The sequence below is a fragment of the Miniopterus schreibersii genome (assembly GCF_964146895.1).
Source record: "Miniopterus schreibersii genome assembly, chromosome: 2".
NCBI lineage: Eukaryota > Metazoa > Chordata > Mammalia > Chiroptera > Miniopteridae > Miniopterus > Miniopterus schreibersii.
The window spans coordinates 101,259,585-101,285,613 of NC_138102.1; the positions used below are offsets into that span (position 1 = coordinate 101,259,585).

Genomic DNA, 26,029 nt, shown 5'->3' on the forward strand with positions numbered 1-26,029 from the left:
AGTATTCCCCAATTATCCCAAGCTGTTAAAACCTCTTACTCTTAAGACACTATCTATAAAAATTTCCTTTAACCTATCTTTTATTGCTATTTGAAACTATTTAAACTTTTAAATTCTTACGTTTCCATACTATATACTCATCTAAATTATCAGTAAACTGAGATTTTGAATGAGTTCTTATACTTTTTGATATTCCCTAATCTATTAGCATATTTATATAAACATTTACTTACAATTAAACCCTTTTCCAAAGTAGGAATTTTTAAAAGTTGATGAAATACAATAGGTTTTCATGTCCAAACTTTATAAAACACCCCATGCAAACAGTATTATTGCCTCCATTTTTCTGATGAGGAATTTGAGACTCAAGACCCTAGGTGACAATGCACTGGATGGAGGCCCAAGAAACGGGCTCCTCCACGCATTCAGCAGAGCTCCCGTCCTTTTCTCTATTGGATCTGTGGGATGAGCACAGACTTGCAAATACAACTGCCTATGAGGTCCACTTCAGCCAGCTGCCAACTACTGACCTTCGAGAGTATATGTAATCTAAGTCTCAGATTACAAATGATAACCTACTTTCCACAGTTGTGACAATAATTCAGTACACTGGCATGCTTGGATGAGATTCGGTGCCTATGCTTACTTTTTGTGGTTATCAGTTGTATCCATTTATAAATTAATTTGTAAAAGATACCTTGCTCTTTCTGATGAAACACTAATATGTTCTTGTATAGAATGCACTAAGGAAAATTTTCCATGTAGCCTTTTTCACATAATATAGAAAAAGGTAGCTTGGAATATTTTACACATCTCTTACAAAACCCACAGGAGTAATCTAAAGAAAAAATTCAAAAATACTGGTCTGAGGACTGAACTTCTCTCAAAAGCTCACAAACTAAAAGAGGCCAAGGGAACCAAGAAAAAGCAGTAATTAATGACTACGAACACTGTATTTCCAGCCTGTGATACAGCTTCTGTGCAGAGCCATAAAGAAATCAATTCTACACTTTAAATTCTCCACCTAATTCCAAAGCATTATTAACCAACATTGATGATAACCAGAGACAAGTGAGGCCTTACTCAGTAGTAGCACAGAGCACCAATTATCAGTTGAATGTACTAGGTATTTTATGTGCATTGTCTCATTTTTTTATCTACTCAACTACTGTTATAAATTAAACTGTCCTTCCAATATTCATAATGATGCCGTTGTAATAATCTGGTTATTATTTAACAGGAAAGGGGGAAAGGGAAGACTAGACATAGGCGTGCCATTTATACAACTTTGCCAAAAAGCTGCATTTAACATTCTCCAAGTCTGTTCCCAGTTGATTGATGGGGGAAGGGACTAGACAAAGGCAGTTTTTAGATGCATGCCCAGTCAAGGTCAGTGCCATGGGAAGGTGCTTGCCCAAAAAGCACAACTAAAAACAGGTAATTGGCCAGGGTGGGCATGGCTAGTGCAAGTACAAAACCTGAATATTTAAACTTCCAAACAACGGAAGTTCTCTCTCTCCTCTCTTTCTCTCTCTCATGCGCTGCTCTTCTGGGACCACTGCTGCAGAGGGCTTCGCTTCTGTGCCCATATGGCACATGGCCATGTTGGACTCCACAATATCTAATGGATTTTAATTAGCTTGGATGCCGAACCATACCCAGCAGGCCCTCTGGCTCTGCTAAACTCCCAGTTGCCCCTCTTCCAGGACTGGCTTGGGGGAAACAGGACACTGGAAACTGAGGAATGTAACCTGACACCAATAAAATCTTCCACACTCCACACCCCGTGGGGGCTTCTGAAAATTCTTATTTCAGTGGAACCCGGAGAACCCCCACAAGGGACAGGAGAGTTTAATTCTCTGGTAACAATATGTTGATGTCCTAAGCCCCAGTACCTCAGAATGTGAACTTATTTGGGTATAGTCAATGCAGATATAATTAGTTAAGATGAGGTCATTAGGATGAACCCTAATCCAATGACTTATGATAACCTTATAAGAAAGGGAAATTTGGACACAGACACACACCTTGGGAGAATGTCCTGTGAAGATGAAAGCAGTGATCCTTCTACAAGCCAAGGAATCCAAAGATTGTAGGCAAACCACCAGAAGCTAAGTGAGAGGCATGAAACAGTTTATTTCCCACAGCCCTTAAATCAACCCAACCAACACCTTGACCTCGGACTTCCAGGTTCTACAATTTTAAAATGATAGTTTTCTCTAGTTTAAGCCAATTAAAAAAAAAAAAAAGGCCATACAATAAAAGATTAAATAGGATTAAACCAAAAACATAGACTAAGGAAAAGCATCTCAGTTAAAAGAAAAAAAAGAAAAACATGTAAGTTAAATACCTAGTAAAATAACAATTTTTTTTTAGAACAAAAGCATTTCTTAGTACTAAATTTTCTTATTACAAGAATTTTTTTTATAGATGGAGCATTGGACATCATGCACCTTCAATCCAGTCAAAAAGATTTCCGTAAACAATTTCTATATTTTCTCAAGAGAAGTAGAAAATAATAACATTAAACCACGACCTAACTGAGATAATTCCATAAAGAGCTAACAATGTGGTTGTAAATACTTAGCTTTTCAGTGACCTACCTAGATCAATCTTTTCCCTCTTGAACTCTCATCCTTTAGCTTTGAAACACTCATTCCTGATTAGATAGATAGATAGATAGATAGATAGATAGATAGATAGATAGATGATTGATAGATGACAGATAGATAGATTAGATAGATAGATATAGAAACATAGATTGATGATAGATGATAGATTGATAGAATGATAGATAGATGATAGATAGATATAGATAGATGATAGATAGATAGATAGATAGATAGATAGATGATAGATAGATGATAGATGATAGATAGATGATAGATAGATGATAGATGGATGATAGATAGATGAGAGATGATAGATAGATAGATGGGTAATAGATAGATGATAGATAGATGATAGATAGATAAATAGATAGATAGATAATAGATAGATGATAGATAGATAGATAGATAGATAGATAGATAGATAGATAGATAGATGATAGATAGATGATAGATAGATGATAGATAGATGATAGATAGATAGATAGATAGATGATAGATAGATAGATAGATAGATAGATAGATAGATAGATAGATAGATAGATAGATAGATAGATAGATGATAGATAAAATAATACCAGCTGCCAATCTCAACAGTCCTTTAAGATATACATCATTACTGCCCTGGCCTGGTTGGTCCCATACACCAAAAGGCTGCAGGTTCGATTTCCAGTCAGGGCACATACCTAAGTTGTGGGTTCAATCCCTGGATCAGGGCGCATATGGGAGGCAACCGACCAATGTTTCTCTCTCTCCTTCTTCCTCTCTCTCTAAAATCAATAAAAAGCATATCCTCGGGTAAGGATTACAAAAAACAAAGAAGATATACATTATTACTGCCCATTTTGGTGCCACAACCAGAGATGAGATTTGAAACCAGAGCAGTCTTACTTCAAAGACTCAAAAAAATAACACTACATTACTCTCCATTATTCCTCAACTCCAGACTCACATTTACAACCGCCTATTATTAAATGTCTCCAACTAGATATGTGACAAGTACTTTCAAGGTAAAAATTTCTTTATCCTTCGCTCCTTTCTCTCTCTCTCACCCATCCCATCCTCAAGTAGTTGCTTCACCAAAGCTCTCTCAAATATGCCCCCTATATTTCATTTCCACTTGACTAAATCAAGGGCCTGCATTTCTCTCTTCAACTATTAAAAAACTACTCCAAATGGTTTCCCTATGTAGATCCTCAAAAGCAAGAGTTATTTTTTTATGATAGAAAGCTTATCACTTCTCTTAGCATAGTCTAGAAGGGCCTTCACAATATGGGAACACAATCTATCATCTGGCACCACTCTCCATAATATATAGCCTATTCTTCATCACACCAGATGACTAGAGAAAAAAATCACAGTACAACACTTTTTCTAAAAACCTTTGTGTCCTTGTACTCATCTGCCTAGGATGCTCTTCTTTTCTGTCAGCTATGCTTCAGCCATGGCCTCTTCAAGAAACCTTCCAAAACATCCCTGAACAAAATTTGTTATGCATTTTATTTATAGTATATCATACTATGCAAAAGTTATAAATTTCAAAATCCTTTACTAGACTACACATTCATAAATGGCCAGGACCATGCATCTTTGTATGCCCCCAATACCTGTTATAATATCGATGTTTGACAATTAAGCTCTCTCTAGTCAGTGCCCGGAGTACACATATACTATGCCATTTGCTAAAGAGAAAGTCATCTGCACAAAGTATCAAACTTCCAGAGAGGAAAGTTGACATTGTTTTAAAAACAGCAAGGTCTCTCTGGCAAACTGGCCTTCATGGAAGCTGTCATACCTTTGCACCAAGATAGCCACAGCAATGCCCATAGCAAGACCAACAAAAAAAGATCCTGAGGCTTAACAACTACTCAGCTGAAATTCTATCATTCCACATGGAGTACAGAGAGTAAACTGTTTTGACTTGGAAAATTTTTAAGATATACATTATTACTTAGTCTCCTCAATCTGAAAGGACTGCAGTGCAGCAAGACTCTGGTAAATACCTGATTCTGAGGAAGTGTTACAACACTATAGGCCTTCCAAGATGAATTGGCTACAAAGCTGACTATAAACAATTAAATAAATGAGCTCTCCAGTGAAGCTATTTAATATTTAGAACTGTCTATGTGATTACATACTGAAAAATGTCTTCCAATAAAAGACAGTTTTAATCTGGGGTCTGTGCCAAGATAACTGCTTTTTCTACATAATCAAAAGCTACCAATATAGTAATAAATGTTTTTGTAAAGTCTTCTACTGTTCTTAATTGTTTTCTCAGCAAAGTGACTTGGAATCTCATAATGGAGAGAGAAAATCTGTAGCTAAAAAACAGCTTGTTCCTTATGCATATTATCAGTTTCAGATCACCTAAATCCATGGTTTCTTGAGACCTGAGGAGTAGAGATGGGTTTTTTTTTAATAACACTTGTCATCTTTTATCATACTTTAAAATTATTGGGGCTAACACATCCCAAGAATCTAAAAAACAGTACCTGACACAGAGTAACTGCTCAATAAATATTAAATGAATGAATGAATCTCCACTTTTAGCTCAAATTATAGTAAGCTGAAAGCTTGCCATAATCTAAGTTTTTTTAATACATTATCTGTATACATCAAATCTTTTAATAATACATATTAGAGAACCCTGCTAAAATTTATCATTCAAAGCTGCCTTGATAATTTACATAACTATCTCCAGATATGTGAGCCACTGGGGAAAAAATTCTTGCTGGGGTAGATTTGATATGAATGACAATTTCAAATATCTTATTTTCAGCTAATGGTATATAAAATACATAGTTTTTATTGATATAATTGGCATAAAACATTGTATTAGTTTTAAGTGTATAACATAATGATCTGATATATGTACATAGTGCAAAATGATTGCTACAATGAGTTTGGTTAATATCCATCACCACACAGTTACAATTTTTTTTCTTATGATAAGAACTTTTAAGATTTACTCTCTTAGAAACTTACAAATATACAATATAGTATTGTCAACTATAGCCACCTTTCCATACATTATAATCTCCAGGACTTATTTATCTTATAACTGGAAGTTTGTGGCTTTTGACCACCTCCACCCATTTCTCCCACCCCCCACCACATCCCCACCCAGCCTCTGGCAACCACCAATCTGTTGTCTTTATCCACCAGCTCGGGTTTTTTGTAGATTCCACATGCAAGTAAGTGCATATGGTACTTATCTACAAAATTTTTTTCAATGTACCAAGTTTGAACTAGATCACTGATAGTCCTGTATGTTCCTTAACAAATGTATCATATTTTATATAAATTTATGTATAAACATAGAAAATACACTAAGATATAATAGTTTAGTGCCATCATTTGTAATATTAAAAGACTATAAACAATCTAAACATAGCTATTAAAAATAATAATACAAACATACAATGGAATATTATGCATCCATTAAAAAGAGTAGGATAGATTTCTGTGTATGGATGTGGAACAAACTACAAGATACATAATTCAGTGAGAAAATTGAAAGTGCATTAGACTTCCATGTGTGCATATATGCGTATGTGTATAAATGTGTGCTAGACATAAGGAACTATAAACATATAAAAAATTGTATAGGCAAAGAATATTTCTGAATAATAAATTGGAAAGAGTGACTGTCTTTTGTAGAGGGATCAGGAATAAGGAAGACGACTATTTCTCACTGTGTACCCTTTTGTGCTATTTAAAATTTTAACCTGTACATGTACTACATTTCTAATTCCAAAACAAAACAAAATATTGTTCCTATTTTCCTAAAATGAGAATTATGTTAAAAATAATTAACAACTAGCTTAGAAATAAAGGAAAAATATCCTTTTTCTTTTTAAGAAAAAGCAAGAGATACCAAAACAGACATCAAAAAAGGGAGCTTTTCATGGAACAGAACTATTATAATGTATATAATGAATCACTATGATGTACACCTGAAATACTGTATGTCAATTATACAGCAATAAAAAAGCTAATCCAAACATGTTACATGCTATATACTTCCATTTATAGAACAATGTTGAAATGACAAAATTACAGAAATGGAGAGCAAATTACTGATTGCCAGTGGCTGAGAAGGAAGGCAAGTTACAAAAGGGCAACTGGAGGCTGACAGAACTATCCTTCCTATGCCTTGACTGTTTTGCAGGTACACAAGCATACACATGATAAAACTCCACAGAACCAAATTCACACACATGTGCACATACAAGTGCAAATAAAACCAGGGAAATGTGAAAAAGTGGATTACGATTTCAATCAATGCTGGTTGTAATACTGTATTATAGCCCTGGCCAGTGTGGTTGAGTGGTTAGAGCATCAGCCTGCACACGGAAGGTTCAAGGGTTCAAGTCCTGATCAAGGGCACTTGCAGGTTCAACACCCCCGCCGCCCGGGTCTGAGTGCATGCAAGAGGCAACCAATCGATGTGTCTCTCTCATTCTTTCCTCCCTCCCTTCCTTCCACTCTCTCTAAAAATCAATGGAAAATATATCCTTGGGTGAGGATTAACAACAATACTGCATTATAGCTATGAAAAATGTTACCACTGGAAGAAACTGGGTAATAGGACAAGATCTCTCTATATTATGTCTTACAACTGCATGGGACTCTACAATTATCTCGAAATAGAAAGTTTTGTTTTTTTTAATGTATAAGAGGCCAAAAATAGGAAGATATTTTATTTTGGCAATCATTTTTCTTACAAGGCCATTCAAATAAACTTTTACGTAAAGAAGTGTTTTACTCCTTAACTAAATCTCACCTAGACTTATATTAGTACATATCTCTTTGAGTATTCCTCATAAATCTCTGAGGGTTTTTTCCTCATAAAACTTATCAAGACCTAATATTAACTTATGCGGATGTTTGTAATACCCTGCTAGAAGGTAAACTGCATTAGGGCAGAATTTCATTTCATTCAATGTTGTACTCCCATCACCCAGATCAAAGCTTGCACAATATTAAATAAGTAAAATGAATGCTATTATGAAATCTATGTGTATTGTCCAATAAAAATGTTTAAACTTATAGCAGCTATCCAAATGGCAAATTCCAGTACTCACTTTCCTGTCAGATGATACAAGTTTATGGAAAGAAAAGTGTAATCCTGGCTTAAACAAAAACAGTTTTGCCACACACATTATACATTCCAAAGTTAATATATGAACTTCAGGTTATCCACTGCTCTCTTCCTGTGGTTGGACAACCACAGTTCAATAATCTATAGCTATTTTCTGGTCTTGAAAGTATAACTGCCCTTCAGGATCACAGGGGACTGGTTTCTGGACTCTGTGAATACCAAAACCCAAGGATGCACAAGTCCCTTATATAAAATACATATAACCTATGCACACATCCTCCTGTATACTTTGAATCACCTCTAGATTACTTATAATACTTAATACAATGTAAATGCTATATAAATAGTTGTTATACTGTATTGTTTAGGTAATAATGGCAAGAAAAATCGTTTGTACCCATTCACTACAGACACAACCATCATAGGCCTAACTACATAGTGCATGTCAGCAAACAACGGAACATTTTTTTCAAGTATTTTCCGCCCGCAGTTGGTTGTATCTATGGATGCAAAGTCTGTGGATAAGGACATCCAATTGTATACTCGGAAAGACTGGGAGTTGCGGTATAGATACAACAATCTTGAATGCTAGAATATCGCCAAGTCAACAGAGGAGCTGGATGGAGAAAGAAAATATAATACTCTGTATACATAAGAAGGAGCAACAAATGAAAGTGTGGTTCCTTTACAAGACTAAAAAAACATCACTGTAACTAAGTATACTAATAAAAAGCCTTGTGCTTCAGTTTTCCCATGCCTGAAAATAAGGATAAAATTTTTTCCTGCATTTACCTCTAAAGTTTTAACAGGATCTGAAACACAAAACAGTTCTGCAAATGTGAAGTACTAAAGCAAAGGTCAAAAACGCAAATGCTTAGAGGAGACTCGTACATAAAAGTCCACCTAGTCAGGCCCGGCTGGTGTGGCTCAGTTGGCTAAGCATGGTCCCATGCACTAGGAGGTCGCCGATTTAATTCCCAGTCAGGGCACATACCTAGATTGCAATTTCTATCCCCAGTCAGGATGTAAACAATCAATGTTTCTCTCACACACACCCCCCTCTACCTCTACCTCAAATCAATAAACATGTCCTCTGGTGAGGATTTTAAAAAGTGCCCAGTCGAGAAATAAGGCAAAATGGAGAGTCTTGCCCCATCAACAGGCCTAACTCCAATACATGAGTCACCCCTCAAAGGAAGCCAAAAATCTGTATTTCTGATATTTTTAATGCTATGAACTAATTAAACTACAATCCACACACATGCAAATTAAAAACGAAAAAATAGCCCGGCCAGAGTGGCTCAGCAGTTGAACATCAACCTATGATCCAAGAGATCCCCATTAGATTCCCGTTCAGGGCACACGCCCAGGTTCTGGACTTGATCCCCAGTAGGCAGTGTGTAAGAGGCAGCCAATTAATGACTCATCATTGTTGTTTCAATCTCTCTCTCTTCCTCTCCCTTCTTCTCTCTGAAATCAATAGATATATTTTTTTAAAAAATACCATAAATTTTAGCCACCAAAATGGTTAAAATTATAACATGGCTAATCCAAGTGTTGGGGAGAATGTGGAACTGGAATTCTCATACACTGCTGGAAGTAATGTAAACATGGTACAATCACTTCAGAAAACTGTATGACAGCATCTATTAAAGTTGAACATATGCAGTTAGTACACACTATATACAGGCAGCAATTCCACTCCTAGGTGTCCTACAGAAATGCATAAATTTATTCACCAAAAAACATGTCAAGAATGTTCAAAACAAGTGCTCTTAACAGACAAAAATTGAAAACATTCCACTGCCCACCAACAGTAAAATGAGAAAATAAAATGTGGCAAATTCATATAACATAATACTATACAGGAATGACACTACAGAGGCTATTCCTACATAACACCAATGAATCAAAGAAAAAAGCCCACAAAAAGAGTACAACTATATAATTCCAATCCTATAAAGTCCAAAAAAAGTAAAAACATGAATCTATAGTGTTAGAGTGTAATGTTGGAAATCAGTAGTTGCCTTTAGGAAAGGGTAGCAAGGTGGGGGGGGGCAAGAGGATTTATGGGGGTACTGATTATGTCCTTTTTTCCCTAATCTGAATGCTGGTTGTTCATTTGTGAAAATTATAAGAAATGAAAATCTGTAAACTTTTCCCAATGTATGTATCCTTGAATAAAAACTTTTGAAACAGACATACATACAAAGATTCCAAAACAATTTCTGCAGACAGACCCAGCTAATCAGATTAGTTTTATGACCTCTCAGCTAAAGAAACATTATACAATCTAATATTTAAAGAACAGCAAAGAAAAAAATAAACACAAAATTATCTCAGTGAGGCTACATGATCAGGTCAGCAAATAACATTTAAATTTCTTCTAATAACAACACTTCTTAGAATGTGCCTTTTAATTACTAATACCTTTGTGTTTTTGGCTTTTTTTGAAAAGCAAATTATTTTCTTTTTTGTATGTTTGTACTTCTTACTCCCCCTTCATCGTTTTCATCCATACTTCACCCACCACCTCTCCTCTGGCAACCATCAGCTTCTCTGTTTCTACAAGTCTGTTTTTGTTTCATTTGTTCGTTTTTTTTAGATTCCGCATATAAGTGAAATCATATGGTATTTGTCAGTCTCTGTTTAACTTATTTCACTTAGCACAAAACCCTCTAGATCATCTATGTTGTGACAAATGGCAAGATTTCCTTCTTTTTTATTGCAGAGCAATATACCATAATATATATGTACCACTTATTCTTTACCCATTCACGTATGGATACATACCTAGGTTGCTTCTATATCTTGGCTATCATAAATAATAGCACAATGAACATACAAATACATACACCTTTTTGAATTTGTATTTTCATTTTCTTCAGATAAATAAAGTGGAATTTCTGGGTTGTATGGCAGTTCTATTTTTAATTTTTTTAAGAACATTTATACTATTTTCCATAGTGGCTGTACCATTTTTTACATTCCCACAAATAGGGTATGAGGATTTCCTTTTCTCCATATCCTTGCGAACAGGTATGAGGCGATAACTCACTGTGGCTTTTATTTGCATTTCCCTGATTAGAAATGTTGAGCATCTTTCCATATGTCTGCTTGCCATCTCTATGTCATCTCTGGAGAAATGTCCATTCACGCCCTCTGCTCATTTTTTCATTAGTTTTTTTGTATTTTTTTATTTTTTTTAAATATATCTTTATTGATTTCAGAGAGAGGAAAGGAGAGGGAGAGAGAGAGAGAGAAACATCAATGATGAGAGAGTCATTGATCGAGCCCGCAACCCGGGCATGTGCCCTGACCGGGAATCGAACCCCGATCGCCTAGATCCCAGGTCGACGCTCAACCGCTGAGCCATGCCCGGCCGGGCTGTTCATATTTTTTTAAATTTATCGTTATTGTTGAAAGTATTACAAATGCCCCCATTTCCTCCCATTAATCCCCTCTGCCCGGCACCCCTCCCCCAAGGCCTTCACCACACTATTGTCTGTGTCCAGGGGTTATGCATATATGCATATAAGTTCTTAGCTTAGTTTCACCCCACCCACCCACCCAGCCCTGCCTTTCCTCTGAGATTCATCAGTCTATCCCATGCTTCTATGTCTCTGGATCTATTTTGTTCATCTGTTTACTTTGTTCATTAGATTCCACACATGAGTAAAATCATGTGATACTTGTCTTTCTCCAACTGGCTTATTTTGCTTAGCATAATACTCTCCAGGTTCCACCATGCTGTCTCACAGGGTAAGGGATCCTTTGTTTTTACAGTTGTATAGTATCCATGGTGTAAATGTCCAAGAAGATACTTGATATGATTTCAGTCTTCTTGAATTTGTAGACACTTGTTTTGTGTGCTAACATGTGGTCTATCTTTGGGAATGTCCTGTGTGCACTTGAGGACAACGCATATATCCTGCAGCTTTGGGGTGAAATGTTCTGTAAATGTCAATTAAATCCATCTGACCTAGTGTGCCATTTAAAGTCACTGATTTCTTGTTAATTTTTTTGTCTGGAAGATCTATCCAGTAAAGTCAGTGGAGTGTTAAAGTCCCCTACTATGACTGTATTGCTGTCAATCTCTCCCCTAAAGTCCTCTAGAAGTTTTAGGGTTTTTTTCAGCCTGTGTGAGTGTTTTGTTCTAAGGTGGGCCTCTTGTAGACTGCATATATTTGGATCATGTTTACTTATCCATTCAGCTACCCTATGTCTTTCGACTGGAGCATTTAATCCAGTTATATTTAAGGTTATAGTTGACAGATACTTATATACTGCCATTTTATTTATGTCCACTGTATGTTTCTCAGTCTCTCTATTTCAACATCTTATTACAGCAGTCCCTTTAACATTTCTTGCAATGATGGTTTGGTGGTGATACTCTTTTAACCTTTTTTTGTCTGGGAAGCTCTTTATTTCACCATCTGTTCTGAATGATAACCTTGCTGGATAGAATAGTCTTGGTTTCAGATCCTTGTTTTGCATTACCTTGAATACTTCATGCCTTCCCTTCTGGCCTGCAGAGTTTCTGATGAGAAGTCAGCTGACAGCCTTATGGGAGCTCCTTTGTAGGTAACAGACTGCTTTATGATGGGTCTGGGTGTGGGCCTCTTTGGATTCTTCTTGCTTGGAACTCTCTGTGCCTCCTGAACTTGTGTGACTTTTTCCTTGACCAGGTTAGGGAAGTTTTCTGCCATTATTTCTTCAAACAGGTTCTTTAACCTCTGCTTACTTTCTACATCTTCTGGTACTGCCATGATGCAAATATAGTTACGTTTCATGTTGTCCCACAGTTCCCTTAAAACTGTCCTCCTGGGTTTTTTTGTTTTTCTTTTTGGTTCTCTGATGGAGTGATTTTTTTCTACCCTGTCTTCTAATTTGTTGATCTGATCCTCAGCTTCCCCTAGTCTGGTGCTAATTCCTCCAATGTATATTTTATTTCTACTATGTCATTCTTAATTTCCTTCATAGTTTCCATTTCTTTTCTCAGGCTGTTGAGCATCTTTATGATCAGTATTCTGAACTCTATATCTGATAGACTGTTTATCTCCATTTCATTTAGCTCTTCTGGAGAATTCTTTTGTTCTTTCACTTAGGGCTTGTTTTTTGTCTCCCTCTTTTGGCTGCCTGTTTGGACTTGTTTCTATGTATTAGGTAGATCTGCTAGAACTGCCAGTCTTTTGGATGGTCTCTGGTGCAAGCCAATGTCAGACGCTGTTTGTGACTGGCCTAAAGTACCGTTTGAAGATTTTTGCACTCCACCGCTTGTGGTTCCCTCTGCTGGGGCTGGGGGCTGGGGGCTGGGTGTGTTTGGATAGCTGTATTTTTTGATGAATTGTATGAGGTTTTCATATATTTTGGATATTAACCCTTATTGGATATATCATTTGTCAATATATTCTCCCATTCAGTAAGCTGTCTTTTTGTTTTGCTGATGGTCTTTCACTATGCAGAAGCTTTTAAGTTTGATGTAGTCCCATTTGTTTTGTTTTTGTTTCCTTTGCTTAAGGAGACTTATCCAGAAAGGTTTTGTAAATCCCAATATCAAGGAGTTTACTACATATATTTTCTTCTAGGAGTTTTACAGTTTCAGGTCTTACATTTAAGTTTTTAATCTATTTTGAGCTTCTTTTCGTATATGGTGTACGAGAGTGGTCCACTTTCATTTTTACATGTATCTCTGCCAGTTTTCCCAGAGTCGTTTCTCCATTTTATAATCTTGCTTCCTTTGTATAGATTAATTGACCATATAAGCAAGGTTTACTTCTGGACTCTCTATTCTATTCCAATAATCTATATGCCTGCTTTTTCATCCCTTTACTTCCTGTATGTGTGTGTGTGTTTCCATCTGAAATCAGTCTCTTGTAGGCAGCATAGAGATGGGTCTTCTTTTCTTTCTCCGTTTAGTCACTCTATGTCTTATTATTAGAGCATTTAGTCCACTTACATTTAAAATAATTATTGATAGGTATGTACGTATTACCATTTTGCTCATTTGTTTTGTACATTTCTTCTTTCTTCTTGGTTTGTTTGCTTTAGTGTTTTGTTTGGGTTCCTTTCATTTTTTGTGTACTTTTTGTAGGTTTTTGGTTTGTGGTTACCATGAGGTTCACATATATCCACCCACAGATACAGCAGTATATTTTAAAGTGACAGGCATTTAAATTCAAACACATTCTAAAAGCATTACATTTTTATTTCCCTTTCCATATCATATTTTGATATATCGTATTTTAAATCTTTTTGCTTTATGTATCCCCTATTTATTGTAGTTATAATTAATTTAATCTTCATGCTAACTTTTTTAAGTAGCTGATTCACAATGTTAAGTATCTGTGAAATTTTTTCTTTCCTGTATGTTCTTATTTCTGGTTATGGTCTTTTCTTTTCTGCTTAAAGAAGACCCTCTAACATTTCTTGTAAAGCCAGTTTAGTGGTAATGAACTCCTTTAGTTTTTCTTTGTCTGGGAAACTATTTATCTCTCCTTTAACTCTGAATGAAACACTTACTGGGCAGAGTACTCTTAAGTTGTAGATTCCTTTCTTTCAGCACTTTAAATATTTCCTGGCATTCCCTTCTGGCCTGTAAAGTTCCTGCTGAGAAATCAGCTATTAGCCTCATGGGGTTTGGAAGAGGATGGAGTTCCTTTGTATATGACTTGTTGCTTTCCTCTTGTGCCTTAAAGATTATCTCTTTACCCTTAACTTTTGCCACTTTAATTACAATATGTCTTGGTGTGGGCTTCTTTGGTTTCCTCGTTTGGAAATGTGCTTCCTGGAACTAGATGTCTGTTTCTTTCCCCAGATTAGGTAAGTTTTCAGTCATATTTCTTCAAATATCCTTTCTCTTTCTCTCTCCTCCTCCTGGGACACCTACAATGCAAATGTTAGTACACTTAATGTTGTCCCTGAGATCCCTTAAACTATTCTTTTTTAATTCTCTTTTCTTTTTGCTGTTTTGATTGGGCAATTTCCACTATTCCATTTCGAGGTGGCTAATCTGTTCTTCTGTATTATCCAATCTACTCTTGATTCCTTTTAGCGTATTTTTCATTTCAGTTATTCTTCAGCTCTGATTGGTTCATTAATTTTTTTTAATCCTCACCTGAGGATATTTTTTTCCATTGACTTTTAGAGAGAATGGAAGGGAGGAAGGAAGGGAAGAGAGAAAAAATCACTGACGTGAGAGACACATAGATTTGCTGTCTCCCACACGCACCCCGACCAGGCCAAGGATCGAACCTGCAACTGAGATACATGCCCTTGACAGGGAATCAAACCCGTGACCCTTCAGTGTGAGGGCCAATGCTCTAACCACTGAGCAAAACCAGCCAAGGCTCTTTATTAATTTTTTAATTCTTCTTTGTTGAGGTTCTCTCTGAGGTTCCTCTATTCTACACTTAAGTTTGGTGAGCATACTTATGACTGTTTATTTGAATTTTTTTAAATACGTTTTTATTGATTTTAGAGAGCAAGGGAGAGAGAGAAAAATGGAGAGGGGGGGAGAGAGGAAAAAAAAAACACTGATGTGAGAAACATCAATCAGCTGCCTCCCATACATACCCCAACCAGAGATTGAGCCCAAAACCTGCATATATGCCCTGACCCAGAATCGAACTGGCAATCTTTAGGTGCGCAGGATGACGCTCACTCAGCCAACTGAGGGACACTGGCCAGGAATATTTGAATTCTTCATCAGGCAAATTACTTATCTTCATTTCATTAGGGTTTTTCTGTTGTTCCTTCATTTGAAGTATATTCCTCTCGCTTCTCATTTTGTTTGACTTTCTGTGTTTGTGCCTATGAATTAGATGAAATAACTTTCTCTCCCAATCTTGAAAAAGTGGTCTTGTACAGATGTGGCCTCTGTATAGACTGTGTGCCATGTGGTTTTGGCAGGCCAGTTGGAGTAGGGGCAGGCACATGTGATGCCTGAGGTGCTGTCTGGCCAGAAGAAGTGGGTTCAGGGTGAGGCAACTTGGTATGTATGCACATGTGGTAGCTCCATGTTGTTCTGGCAGTCTACAGCCAGAATGGGGTCTAGGAAGAGAAGACTGGTGTCCCCACACTTCAGCACCCTGCTGATCCAAGTGAGGCAGCCTGGTGAACACACTGCAGTGCCCTGTTTGACCCACTACATCAAGCTCCAGGTGGGAGGGCCCTATACACCTACTCTACAGCACCCTGTTATTCCTGGTGGATCTAGCTCCAGGAGGGGCCAGAAAGGCACTACAGCTGCCTTGCAGTTCAGCCAGTGAACCTGAATAGAAGTCCTGCTTGCACTATCCTGGTGGAGGGAGAATGTCAACAATGGTGCTCACTGGCTTTTCTGATCCTGTAAAGTTCCCTCAGATCCCAAAGAGCTCTATCTTCAATCTTCTCTATGAAATATCTCTCTCTCTCTCTCTCTCTCTCTCACACACACACACACACACACATTTGGTGTGCAGAAGCTATAGAAGCTGTTCAATTGGCCCTCAGCTGTCTCTCAGAAAAAAAATGTTCTATATATCAATGGTGTATATTCAGTGTGTTCATGGGAAGGGGGTGAGCTCAGCATCTTCCTAAGCTGTCACCTTGGACCCTCCTATTGCCTCATAGTTACTTAACAATTCAAGCCTAAATCAAAAGAAAGAGTATAATACACTAAAGGTAAAAAGCAGACTAAAAATAATCAATCAATTGCAAAAATTCAAAGCAGCCATTAAATCACCAATACAATCCTCTTCCCTGATTCCTGAGCAACTTTACTTGCTACTCGCTGGTATGAATCAATTTTACCTCATCCATAAGGAGTCACAACCTAGGTACTATTGAGAGTTACAAAAAAATCTACAGCAGAAAAGAGGAGCCTCAGGCTTCACCCAGTCGAGTTAAAGCAAGCCTACAGAATCCAAACACACAACTCAGCTTTTTAATCAAATAACTATTACATGACTAAGTATTAATTTTTTAATGCCTCCTTAGCATTAACTGCCTGTCCTATCAAGACCCTATATCCCAGGCAATTAATTGTTCCTTTTTTGAGATATGAAATGATACCCACCTTTGAGCCATTGATAGTATTCTTCATCCATCTCCCATCTTCACCTAGCTTTCATGTACCAAATCTACTACTTCTATCACAGATTAAATCAAATAGCAGCATAAAGTGACTCTTTCTATAGGTAGCAAAACTACTGTTCAGTTTCAATGCTTACTAATTAAACATCACTCTTAAGTTAATTTGAGCCACAACTCACACATCCAGTGAAAATGCAAAATTACTTCTCAAAAGTGATAAAATTCCACCAATAAAGTAACTATTTCTTACAAAACATTTTAAGTTACAAATTAATCTTCTTAGCATATCAACCTTATCAAATATATCTGTGTTAAAGTAAAGCCCATCCCAGTAAAAGAAACATAATCTTTAACAAAAAAATAAAAATAAAAACCCACAAATCTCTGGGAAAACATTAAATAATCCTTGTAGAGCAGATAAGTGCTAAAACAAGTTCATTTGCAATTTTAAAAAACAGACAAGCATGTTCTGACAGCCAAGGTAAGTTACCTATCAACTTATTTTAAGATCCAGAAACTGTTTAGAATTCCAAAAAAAGTAGGACTTTCCCATTTGGTTTAGAAATGCTCAATATATTCAGATACAGAAAAGGAAAACCTGACACCTGCTCTACTTTTTCCGTAAGGGCAACATTCTGTAAAATAGATTACACCTAAACACTTACTATAATTGTAAACTCTACTCACAAACAACTAAAAAGTTGTAAGATAATAACAAATGATTGTAAAAAACACAAACAGCCCTAAAATTTCTGAACTCAAGTGCTAAGTCGCACACATATGTTCCCTACACGAGACACACTTTCAAGGCTCCTTGCTGAGCGTTTGCTGGATACAAAGTTGTAGAAAACATGATCCCCCTACTGACACCCAGCAAACTTATTTCAGCTTTGAAGAAAACTACGTTGAAATGTAAGTCTTGTGAAATTCCTACTCTGAACTCTCAACTAAACCTATACACACCACAAAAGCTGTTCGTTCAGTCCCAATCCTTCGAAAGCATTTCCTGCCTGGAAAACTTTTCTCCCATAAGCCTTAGACAAACTTTTCCGCTCTTTCAACTTACTCCAGGAAGCCTTAAGCCCGCCCCTCACCTCCAGCCCCACTACCCACACACCCACTAGGGAACCTCAACACTCGGCAGACACCACTCCTCAGGGCACGCAAAACACATGTGCCTGCAAACCCAGCCCCTTTCCACACCTTCCGGAAACGACACCCCCTTTCTCACACACCGCACGCCACAGCCCATCCCCCTTCCTCCCCGCCCCCACTCACACCACCCCAGTCCACCCACCCACGGTCCCGGGAACCCAACCTCCCCTAACTCCCCGGCTCGCCCAAGGCCGTGGGGAGGGGAAGCAGGAAGAAGGAAGAGTCAGGCCTGGCCTAGGCCTCTCAGACGGCCTAGAGAGGCGAGGGTGCGAACCCGCGGGCTAGGCTGGTCTGCAAGGCCTCATCCGGCCTCACCCGGCCCCCTCCGGCCCTAGGCCTTCCGTCCGCCGCCGCCCCGAGGCCGCCCTCCCAGCCCGGACCACACTCACTTGCTAGCCGCGGTCCATCGAGTACTCCACTGCCGCCGACTCCGCCAACTGTGGCTCCTGCTCCCGGGCCCCCCAAGTCCGGCTTCTTGGGCCCCGGGGGCGGCCCGGCCCCCCCGCCCGGGACCGCTCCGGGCGGAAAGCCGGCCACTGGAGCGCCAGCCAGAGCCAGGGGGACGCTGTTGCTATGGAGGCCGAGGCCCGGGGCCGCTCCGGCGGCCGGATCCTCATGCAGGAACTGACACTCCTCCCCGTAGAAGCAAGTCTTATCCTTAGCGTAGTAGCGGCAGTACTTCAGCTTTACTCCCGACGCCGCCCCGCCGGGGACACCCCCGACCCCCGGCGGGGCCACTACCGCCACTGCCGCCGCCAGCGAGGAGGAGGAGGAAGAGGAGGCGGCGGCCGAGGGGGGCGGGAGGCCGCCGCCACTGTTCATGGCAACGCCGCAGCCCCGTCTTCCGCTGCTGCCAGAGGAGCCGCCGCCGCCACCATAGACTGGGGAGGGAAGGAGGACGCTGCCGGTGCCGGATAAAAGCCTGGGCGGGTGGGTCTGTCCCGCTGCGGGAGCCCTAGCCGCCCGGGGAGAGGGGGGAGGGGAGAGGGGAGGGAGGATGGGGTAGGAGGGCGCGGAGGGGAGGGGGAGAGTTAGGATTCTCTCACTCACTCTCTCGTTCTCTTTTCTTAAAGGGGCCGTGCGGGACGACGGGGTGGGCGCGCGGGCCCGGACTGGGACGTCAAGAGCTCGTGCTAGGGGAGGGGGAGCGGCAGCCGCGAACAGGTGGGGAGGGCGGAGGTGCCGGTTTATTTTTAAATTCTGCCTCCACTCGCTCTCTCGCGCTCTGGTTCCTCCGAGTTGTTTATTCCATTTTCCTCTTCCTGAGACGACTGTCGGCGTTGCGCGTGCGCGCCGCGGCGCGGGGCTTTGTGGGTAGCCGGAACGCGGATGGGGGGGCGGGGAAGCCTCGCCTGGCGTCGGCCCCCGGGGCATCCGCGAGCTGGCGGCGGTTGGACTGGCGGCCCGCGGTGGCTTTCCCACAGGCTGGTCCGGGTGGTGAAGTTCTCACGAGAGGGACTGTTGTGTATCTTCTTACTTATAAAGTCAGGTGTCATTTTTTGATGGAAAGAACAAAAGTTACAGAATGCAAACCGCGTCTGGAGCGGCCGCACCTGAGGACAGAGCCCAGCCCCTTGCTCTGTATGGAGAATAGTTTCGTCCTGTTTGCCACACTTCCTCTCCCTCTTTTCCCCGCGCTGCTTTTTACCCTTCCCCCTGAAGGTGATGACTACTACAGGACTGATTAAATTCTGGCTCTTTTATCCAAAAAAAAGAACTAAAAATGGTTGATTTAGACACACCCCCTGCTAAGTGTAGCACCTGTTTTCTCTGAATTTATGTTACTGAAAGGCTTCAGTAAAATATGAAAAATAATATGCCTCCTGGGAACAACACTGCCTAGGCAGCACCGGAAGGTTTCATTTGTAAATATATTAGGTTGCTTTCTTTTTCAGCCTAGTCTTGATTTGAAATTTATTATATAGAAGTTACCTTTTTTTCCCTCAGAGACCTCTGATTTTTTGCTCTGCTATATTAAAAAGTTTTCAGGAATCTTAAAGAATTGCTATGAAGGGAAAAGTAATTTTAACATTTTAATTTTTCTCTGGAAAAGATTTTCTCAAAAAGCAGTATGGCAGTTATTAAGGGAGGCAGGGGATGTTTGTTGGTAGTATTTAAGGAATTGTGGCAAACAGAGGAGGTCACAGAACAGATATAAAAAAGTGTGCCATACTGCGAAAAGAGAGTGGATTCCGTGGACCATAAACTGGTAAGCCTGGTGACGTTCCTTAACTAAATTTGAAAATAATAACATTGTATTATATCTTTGTTTTAAAACATTTTCCCGTATTTATTAATTCAACATATTTATTAATGCCTATTACATGTACAGGAGCTGTGCTAGGAGCTGAGGAAGTAAAAGTAAACAAGATGCAGTCATGTCTGAGTTAAATGGTTTATTTATCCTCTGGTTGGGGAGGCAGAAAGTACACAGGCAATTATAAGCCAGTGTCTTAAGTGCTAACCTTATCACACTGGCTGTTAGGGGATCTTACAGGTGTTACACTTGGTGGAGAAACTTGATACCTTAATAGTAGGACTTGAGAACATCTGCTTTCAATTCAGAGATCTGAGTTTGTAACCCAGTACCTATACTTAATAGCTGTGTTACTCTGGGTAAGTTTCTTCACTTCTCTGTACCTTATCTGTAAAACAGATAAGACTAGTACCTACTTCAGCCCTAGCTGGTTTTGCTTAGTGGTTAGAGTGGCAACCTGCGAACTGAAGGGTCTGGGATTTAATTCCGACCAAGGGCATGTACCTCTGTTGCAGGCTCCATCCCTGGTCCTGGTTGGGGTGCATGTGGGAGGCAACCAATCGATGTGTCTCTCTCACATCAATGTTTCTCTCCCCCTTCCACTCTCTCTAAAAAGCAATGGGGAAAAAATATCCTGGGGTGATGATTATAAAAAATATATATATTACCTACTTCATAAAGTATAAAGGAATGTATATAAAGTGTCTCATGCTTAGTAGTAATTCAGTAGGTTGCATCTATTGCTATTAGTAGTATGGCAGCTAGTAGAAGTCAACCTATGAGAATGCAGGAAAGAGCATTCCAGGCAAAACAAACAGCTTGTACAAAAGGCCCTGAGGAGAAAGAGAGATTGTTAGAATAGTGATCACGCAGAATTGAGCAGGGACCATATCCTAGAAGTCCTTATGAGGCATGTTAAAGGATTAGATTTTTTCTTGAGGGCAATAGGAAGTTATTACAGGGTTTTAAAGTCAAGTAATGATGATCAGATTTCCTTTTAGAAAATAACATTTTGATCCTTCTAAGAACCCTATGACGAAAGTAAAAAAGATGTGTTATCACCATTTTGTAGATGAACATCCTAAGACCTGGAGTTGTACAAAATTACCAGCTGTAAATTGCAATGCCTGGACTTAAACTCAGAACGTCCAGTTACAAAACATATGCTCCTTACATTCATTACACATTTTGCCATTTCTAAGTGAAAGTATATGCCTATTGATGGCTTAGAAAATGTAGTCTTTATGGTGAGACAACAGAGGTTCATTAAGTTCATGCCAAATTAAGCATGTCATTCAAACCTTTATTGAGAATGTACTATATACTATGTACCAATCAAGTTCTGTGTTAGACTCTAATATACAAAAATGTGTAAGATATAGACTGTCATCAAGAGTTACTGGGAACCTTGCCCTAGCCGGTGTGGTTCAGTGGTTAGAGTGTTGGCCTTCAGACTGAAGGGTCCAGGGTTTGATTCCAGCCAGGGGCACATACTTTGGTGGCAAGCTGGATCCCCTTCCCCGGTCGAGATGCGGGGAGAAGTAACCAATTGATGTGTCTCTCTCTCCCCCCCACTCTCTCTCTGAAAAAGCAACGGGGAAAAAATAATCCTCGGATGAGGATTGAAAAAAAAAGTTACTGGGAACCAGTGAAGGAAATGCCAAAGATAAGTAAGCCACCCCTTAAAACCATATTCGACAAAGTTTTCTATTAAATCCTGTGAGATTGGGGAAAGTAGGCTGAGATACTAGAGCTAGGTGACTTCAGTACTCTGATTAGTCATTATCGAAGTATTGATAAAGCTGGCTTTGGAGCTCATTGAACAATATTGAAAGAGTATTGATAAATTGGTATATTTCAACATGGTCTTTACAGTGGGGATAGATAATTTAATAAATGACAGATTAGATAAAGCTCCATCAGCTGGAAAAATTGACCAATGCCTAAGAACAAAACCTGGATTAAATTGGGGGAAACAGAGCAAACAGTCACTTTAATACATTGTTGATGATACAGTCTTTTACCTCACCTCACCCCAGGCAAGTTAGCAGTGTTTTTTCAAAAGCCCTTTAAAATGTGCATTGCCTTTGAAATATTCTACTTGGCAAATAATTCCTAGGAAAATAACTGTAAAGAAGTTTTATGCTCCAATGTGCAAAAGAGAAAAAGTTGTAAACAACCAAAATTCTAAAACCAAGGGGAATGGTTAAGTAATGGACTATCTACTTGGAATATTTTGCATCCATTAAAAATGATAGCATTGAGCCCTGGCCAGTTTGGTTAGAGCATTGGCCCGAGGACTGAAGGGTCTCGGGTTCAATTCCAGGTCAAGGGCACATACCTCAGTTTCAGTTCGATCCCCAGCCATGTTCAGGGCATGTGCAGGAGGCAACCAATCAATGTGTGTCTCTCACATCGATCTTTCTCTCTCCCTCCCTCCCTTTCCCTCCCACTCTCCCTAAAACTCTGTGGAAAAAATATCCTTGGGTGAGGATTTAAAATAAATAAATAAATGATAGCATAGAAAATCTTCAACAATGCTTATGATAGTGTAAATATTTAACATAATGCAAAATTATATATGCTGTATTGTTATAATGATGTAAACAATAAAAAAACCTAATAGAAATAAAGTAACTGCGTCAAAACATTAACAGAGATTTTACTGAGATGGGAAGATGACAGAATGGGTTTTTCCTATTTTTCCTCTATTTCCCAAATTTGTATCATGAACATATTATTTCTATAATAGAAAAATAAGCATTAAAATTTACTGTAACTTAATCTTTTAATTCTGAGGAGTACTTGGATGTTTTTTAAATTGTTCTCTGTAGTTTTGATTTTGTTTCAAATAAATTTATTTTATGAAGATAATTGAACACTCATTGTTGGCCATTTCTTCAAATTTTCACTAGTCCAGTGTTTCTCCAGGTATGTTTCATGGAAGATTGGTTCAACAGTATATTAATTGGTATTACACAAAGAAAAAGGTTCTATTGTTGAGAAAGTTCAGGAAACGCTAAAGTAAACAGCTTTATTTACTTCAGGGTTTTTTCTGAGCCTTTAATATGTTCACGATGTGTTGTAATTCTCTAAAAGCAGGATATAATATGCAGAATTTACAAAAAAAGTTTTGCCTCAGGACACTTTTTTCTCTAGTCACCTTGTGGAGTTAGTGTTCCTTGAACATGTTTTGAGAAACACTGTCCTAGTTACATGCCTTCTCATTTTCCCTGTATAACCTATTTTAAAATTTGTCAACATTCTTTTTATTGATTTGAGAGAGTGAGAGGCAGAGAAACATGGATTTGTTGTTCCATTTATTTATGCATTCATTGGTTGATTCTTGTATGTGCCCTGACCAGGGATTGAACCCACCCACACCTTGATGTATCTGGCCGACACTCTAACAAGCTGAGTTACCAGGCCAGGGCTGTCTGCATTCTTTAATCCACCCCCATCCCAACCCTTCGTGCTTGCTTTCTAGTTCATACATCCATTAAAAAAATAAAACAAAAAAAGACTAAAATGCTATCCTAGCTTATTAGAACAGGAGCCCCTTCTATCTAGAACTAACCTTTTCTCTCATGCTCTGCACTTACCCTAACATTTTCTCAGGAATCTAGTCCTCCATCTTATCTTTTCTGACTCTTCTTTAAGGATATGTGCTGTTGAAGCAAGCACTCTGACTTGCCTTTTAGTACATGAATATGAAAAATCTCATATTTAAATAATTTTTAAGGCATTCATTCCTTTCTATGGTGACCCTTTTGTAATCAAAACCAAAAATGTTTTTGTTTTTAAAAATCCCAGGAGCAAACACTGCTGGTAAGAGGGCTAACTGATACAGCCACTTTGGAGGGCAATGGGCAATATCTATAAAATTTTTCAGTATTTATACTCTATTACCCAACAATGCCACTCTTGGTATCCACCCTAGCACAAACTTTTGTGCTCAAGGAGGCATGCATAACTGTTCATTTGAGACATTGTTGATAATAGTCAAAGTGGAAATAACCTAAATGTTCATAGAGAGATGGAATTATATGTGCCATTATTCTCTAATATTTAATAAAAAGGCATAATGCAGATAAATGTTATGTAAGTGTCTTACTTCTCACACAGTTTCTATCTCCTAAAAACACATTTTGTAGGCAACTGCCTACCTCTACAGTAGGGGTGTCTCTTTAGGTAGGGTTCATCCTTGAGTATCTTTAAAAATAAATCTTCAGTCAACTCTTAAGTCGTTCTGATGCTAATGAAGATTACATCCAAAACTGCAAATAATCCATCAATTATATTTACTTTGGGATATAGTGAGAATTATTTTTTGTCCAGGTGGCCTCCAGCAACATTCCCCTAGCTACAGATTGCTAAAAGCTAATGTTAGTATTAATTTGTATTAAGTGCCAATAATTGGGGGGAAACAACATTTTCTGAATGGTTGGTGATTATATTAGTGACAGTAGCCCGAGTTTAAAATTCTTGCCCAAGATAATCTAGAATGGAAACTACATGTGGACAAGTGAAGGTTGACTATTTCTGAGACCCAGAAATGAAGTTTAAAACTGCCTTTATATATATTTCTTGTATATTCATAAACTTCTATGTCCTCTTATGCTCTAAGTTCTGCTCTAGAATTCTATACAAGGTTATTTGCAGCTGCCTAGTGTTAATCTTGTTTTGACAAATTTTGGGTGCACCAAAACAAAAACCTTCCTGTTTGTGGCAGCTATAAATAACTGTTATGTTGAAAGATTTTTTTAGTGTATCTGTGACACTGCTACACAAGGTAGTCTTCTATCACTGTCATACTTAAATATATTGTACATGTTCATTCAATCTTTGTGGTAGTAAAAGTAATGTGCTACCTTAAAGTTTTCAAAGAACTTACAGGGTCTCATTCTTTATTTCTGTGAAATTATATGATTTTAATATTAATTGTACTTTGGAAATAACCCTGATAATCAAGTATATCATTATCCCCCATACAGCTACCACCAACCTTACAGAAGTACCTTTAACTTAGCAAAGCCCACTGCTGCCAGTGTTGTTGGTTAAGCACTCTGCTCCAGAATATCACTTTAATATTTCCACTATGCAAAATATGCTGTAATATTATATTTTATAATATAATTTTAAATTTGATAGTTCAGTTTAGTTCAATATTAATAATTGATTTTACTATTTCAAAGATCATGTATTTGTTTCAGTGCAGATTTTCTAGTTTATACTCTTTGATGGAAAGATCAGAACACTTGCTGAAAAAAATATGTATTAAAGCAAGACTGTTAGTAAGATATCTAGACCAGCTGGCATGGCTCAGTGGCTGAACATTGACCTAGGATCCAGGAGATCGCCGTTCAGTTTCCAATCAGGGCACATGCCCGGGTCATGGGCTCGATCCCCAGTGGGGGGTATGCAGAAGGCAGCTGATCAATGACTCTCTCATCATTGATGTTTCTCTCTCCCTCTCCCTTCCTCTCTCTGAAATCAATAAAGATATATTTTTTAAAAAATAAAAAGATATGCCATTAGTAAAATTAAAGTGATGCTCCTGGAAGCAAGAAATTTTGTCTTTTACAGTCTGTTAACCCACTCACATTACCTAGTATAGGGCAAGGATCTGGGTAATACAGTTTATTAAGGATTTTTGAAGTTTGCCTAAATGCAAACAAGAAGAAAGTTTACTGCTACTCAGTCATGAAGGCTTCCTGGTGCCCTCTACACCTACTCAGCAGTTCCCTGCTAAAGACAGGAGTACTCAGCTGGCCACTGGAAACTGGTCTGCAGTTCCCACTGCTCAAGCCACTGGATGGGTAGGAACAA

The 26,029-nt window shown here is 38.7% G+C and overlaps 2 protein-coding genes across 11 annotated transcripts in view; one reads left to right on the forward strand and one right to left on the reverse strand.

Annotated features, from left to right (window-relative positions):
• PAN3 (poly(A) specific ribonuclease subunit PAN3) overlaps positions 1-19,388 on the reverse strand; it is a 140,214-nt gene extending 120,826 nt beyond the window's left edge. For 3 of the 10 annotated variants that reach the window (XM_081129983.1, XM_081129981.1, XM_081129979.1), the window contains exon 1: positions 18,333-19,384. In XM_081129983.1, coding sequence (XP_080986109.1) covers positions 18,333-19,317 — 985 coding nt within the window. In that variant the 5' untranslated portion in view covers positions 19,318-19,384. Of the gene's footprint in view, positions 1-18,332 lie in introns of all 10 variants that reach the window. The other 7 variants (XM_081129980.1, XM_081129973.1, XM_081129977.1 and 4 more) reach the window with 5 other exon arrangements.
• The window catches only part of FLT3 (fms related receptor tyrosine kinase 3), a 97,022-nt gene continuing 90,261 nt past the window's right edge, over positions 19,269-26,029 (forward strand). The window contains exon 1 of the mRNA XM_081129984.1: positions 19,269-20,152. The gene's annotated coding sequence lies outside the window, so the exon portion shown is untranslated. The remainder of the gene's footprint in view (positions 20,153-26,029) is intronic.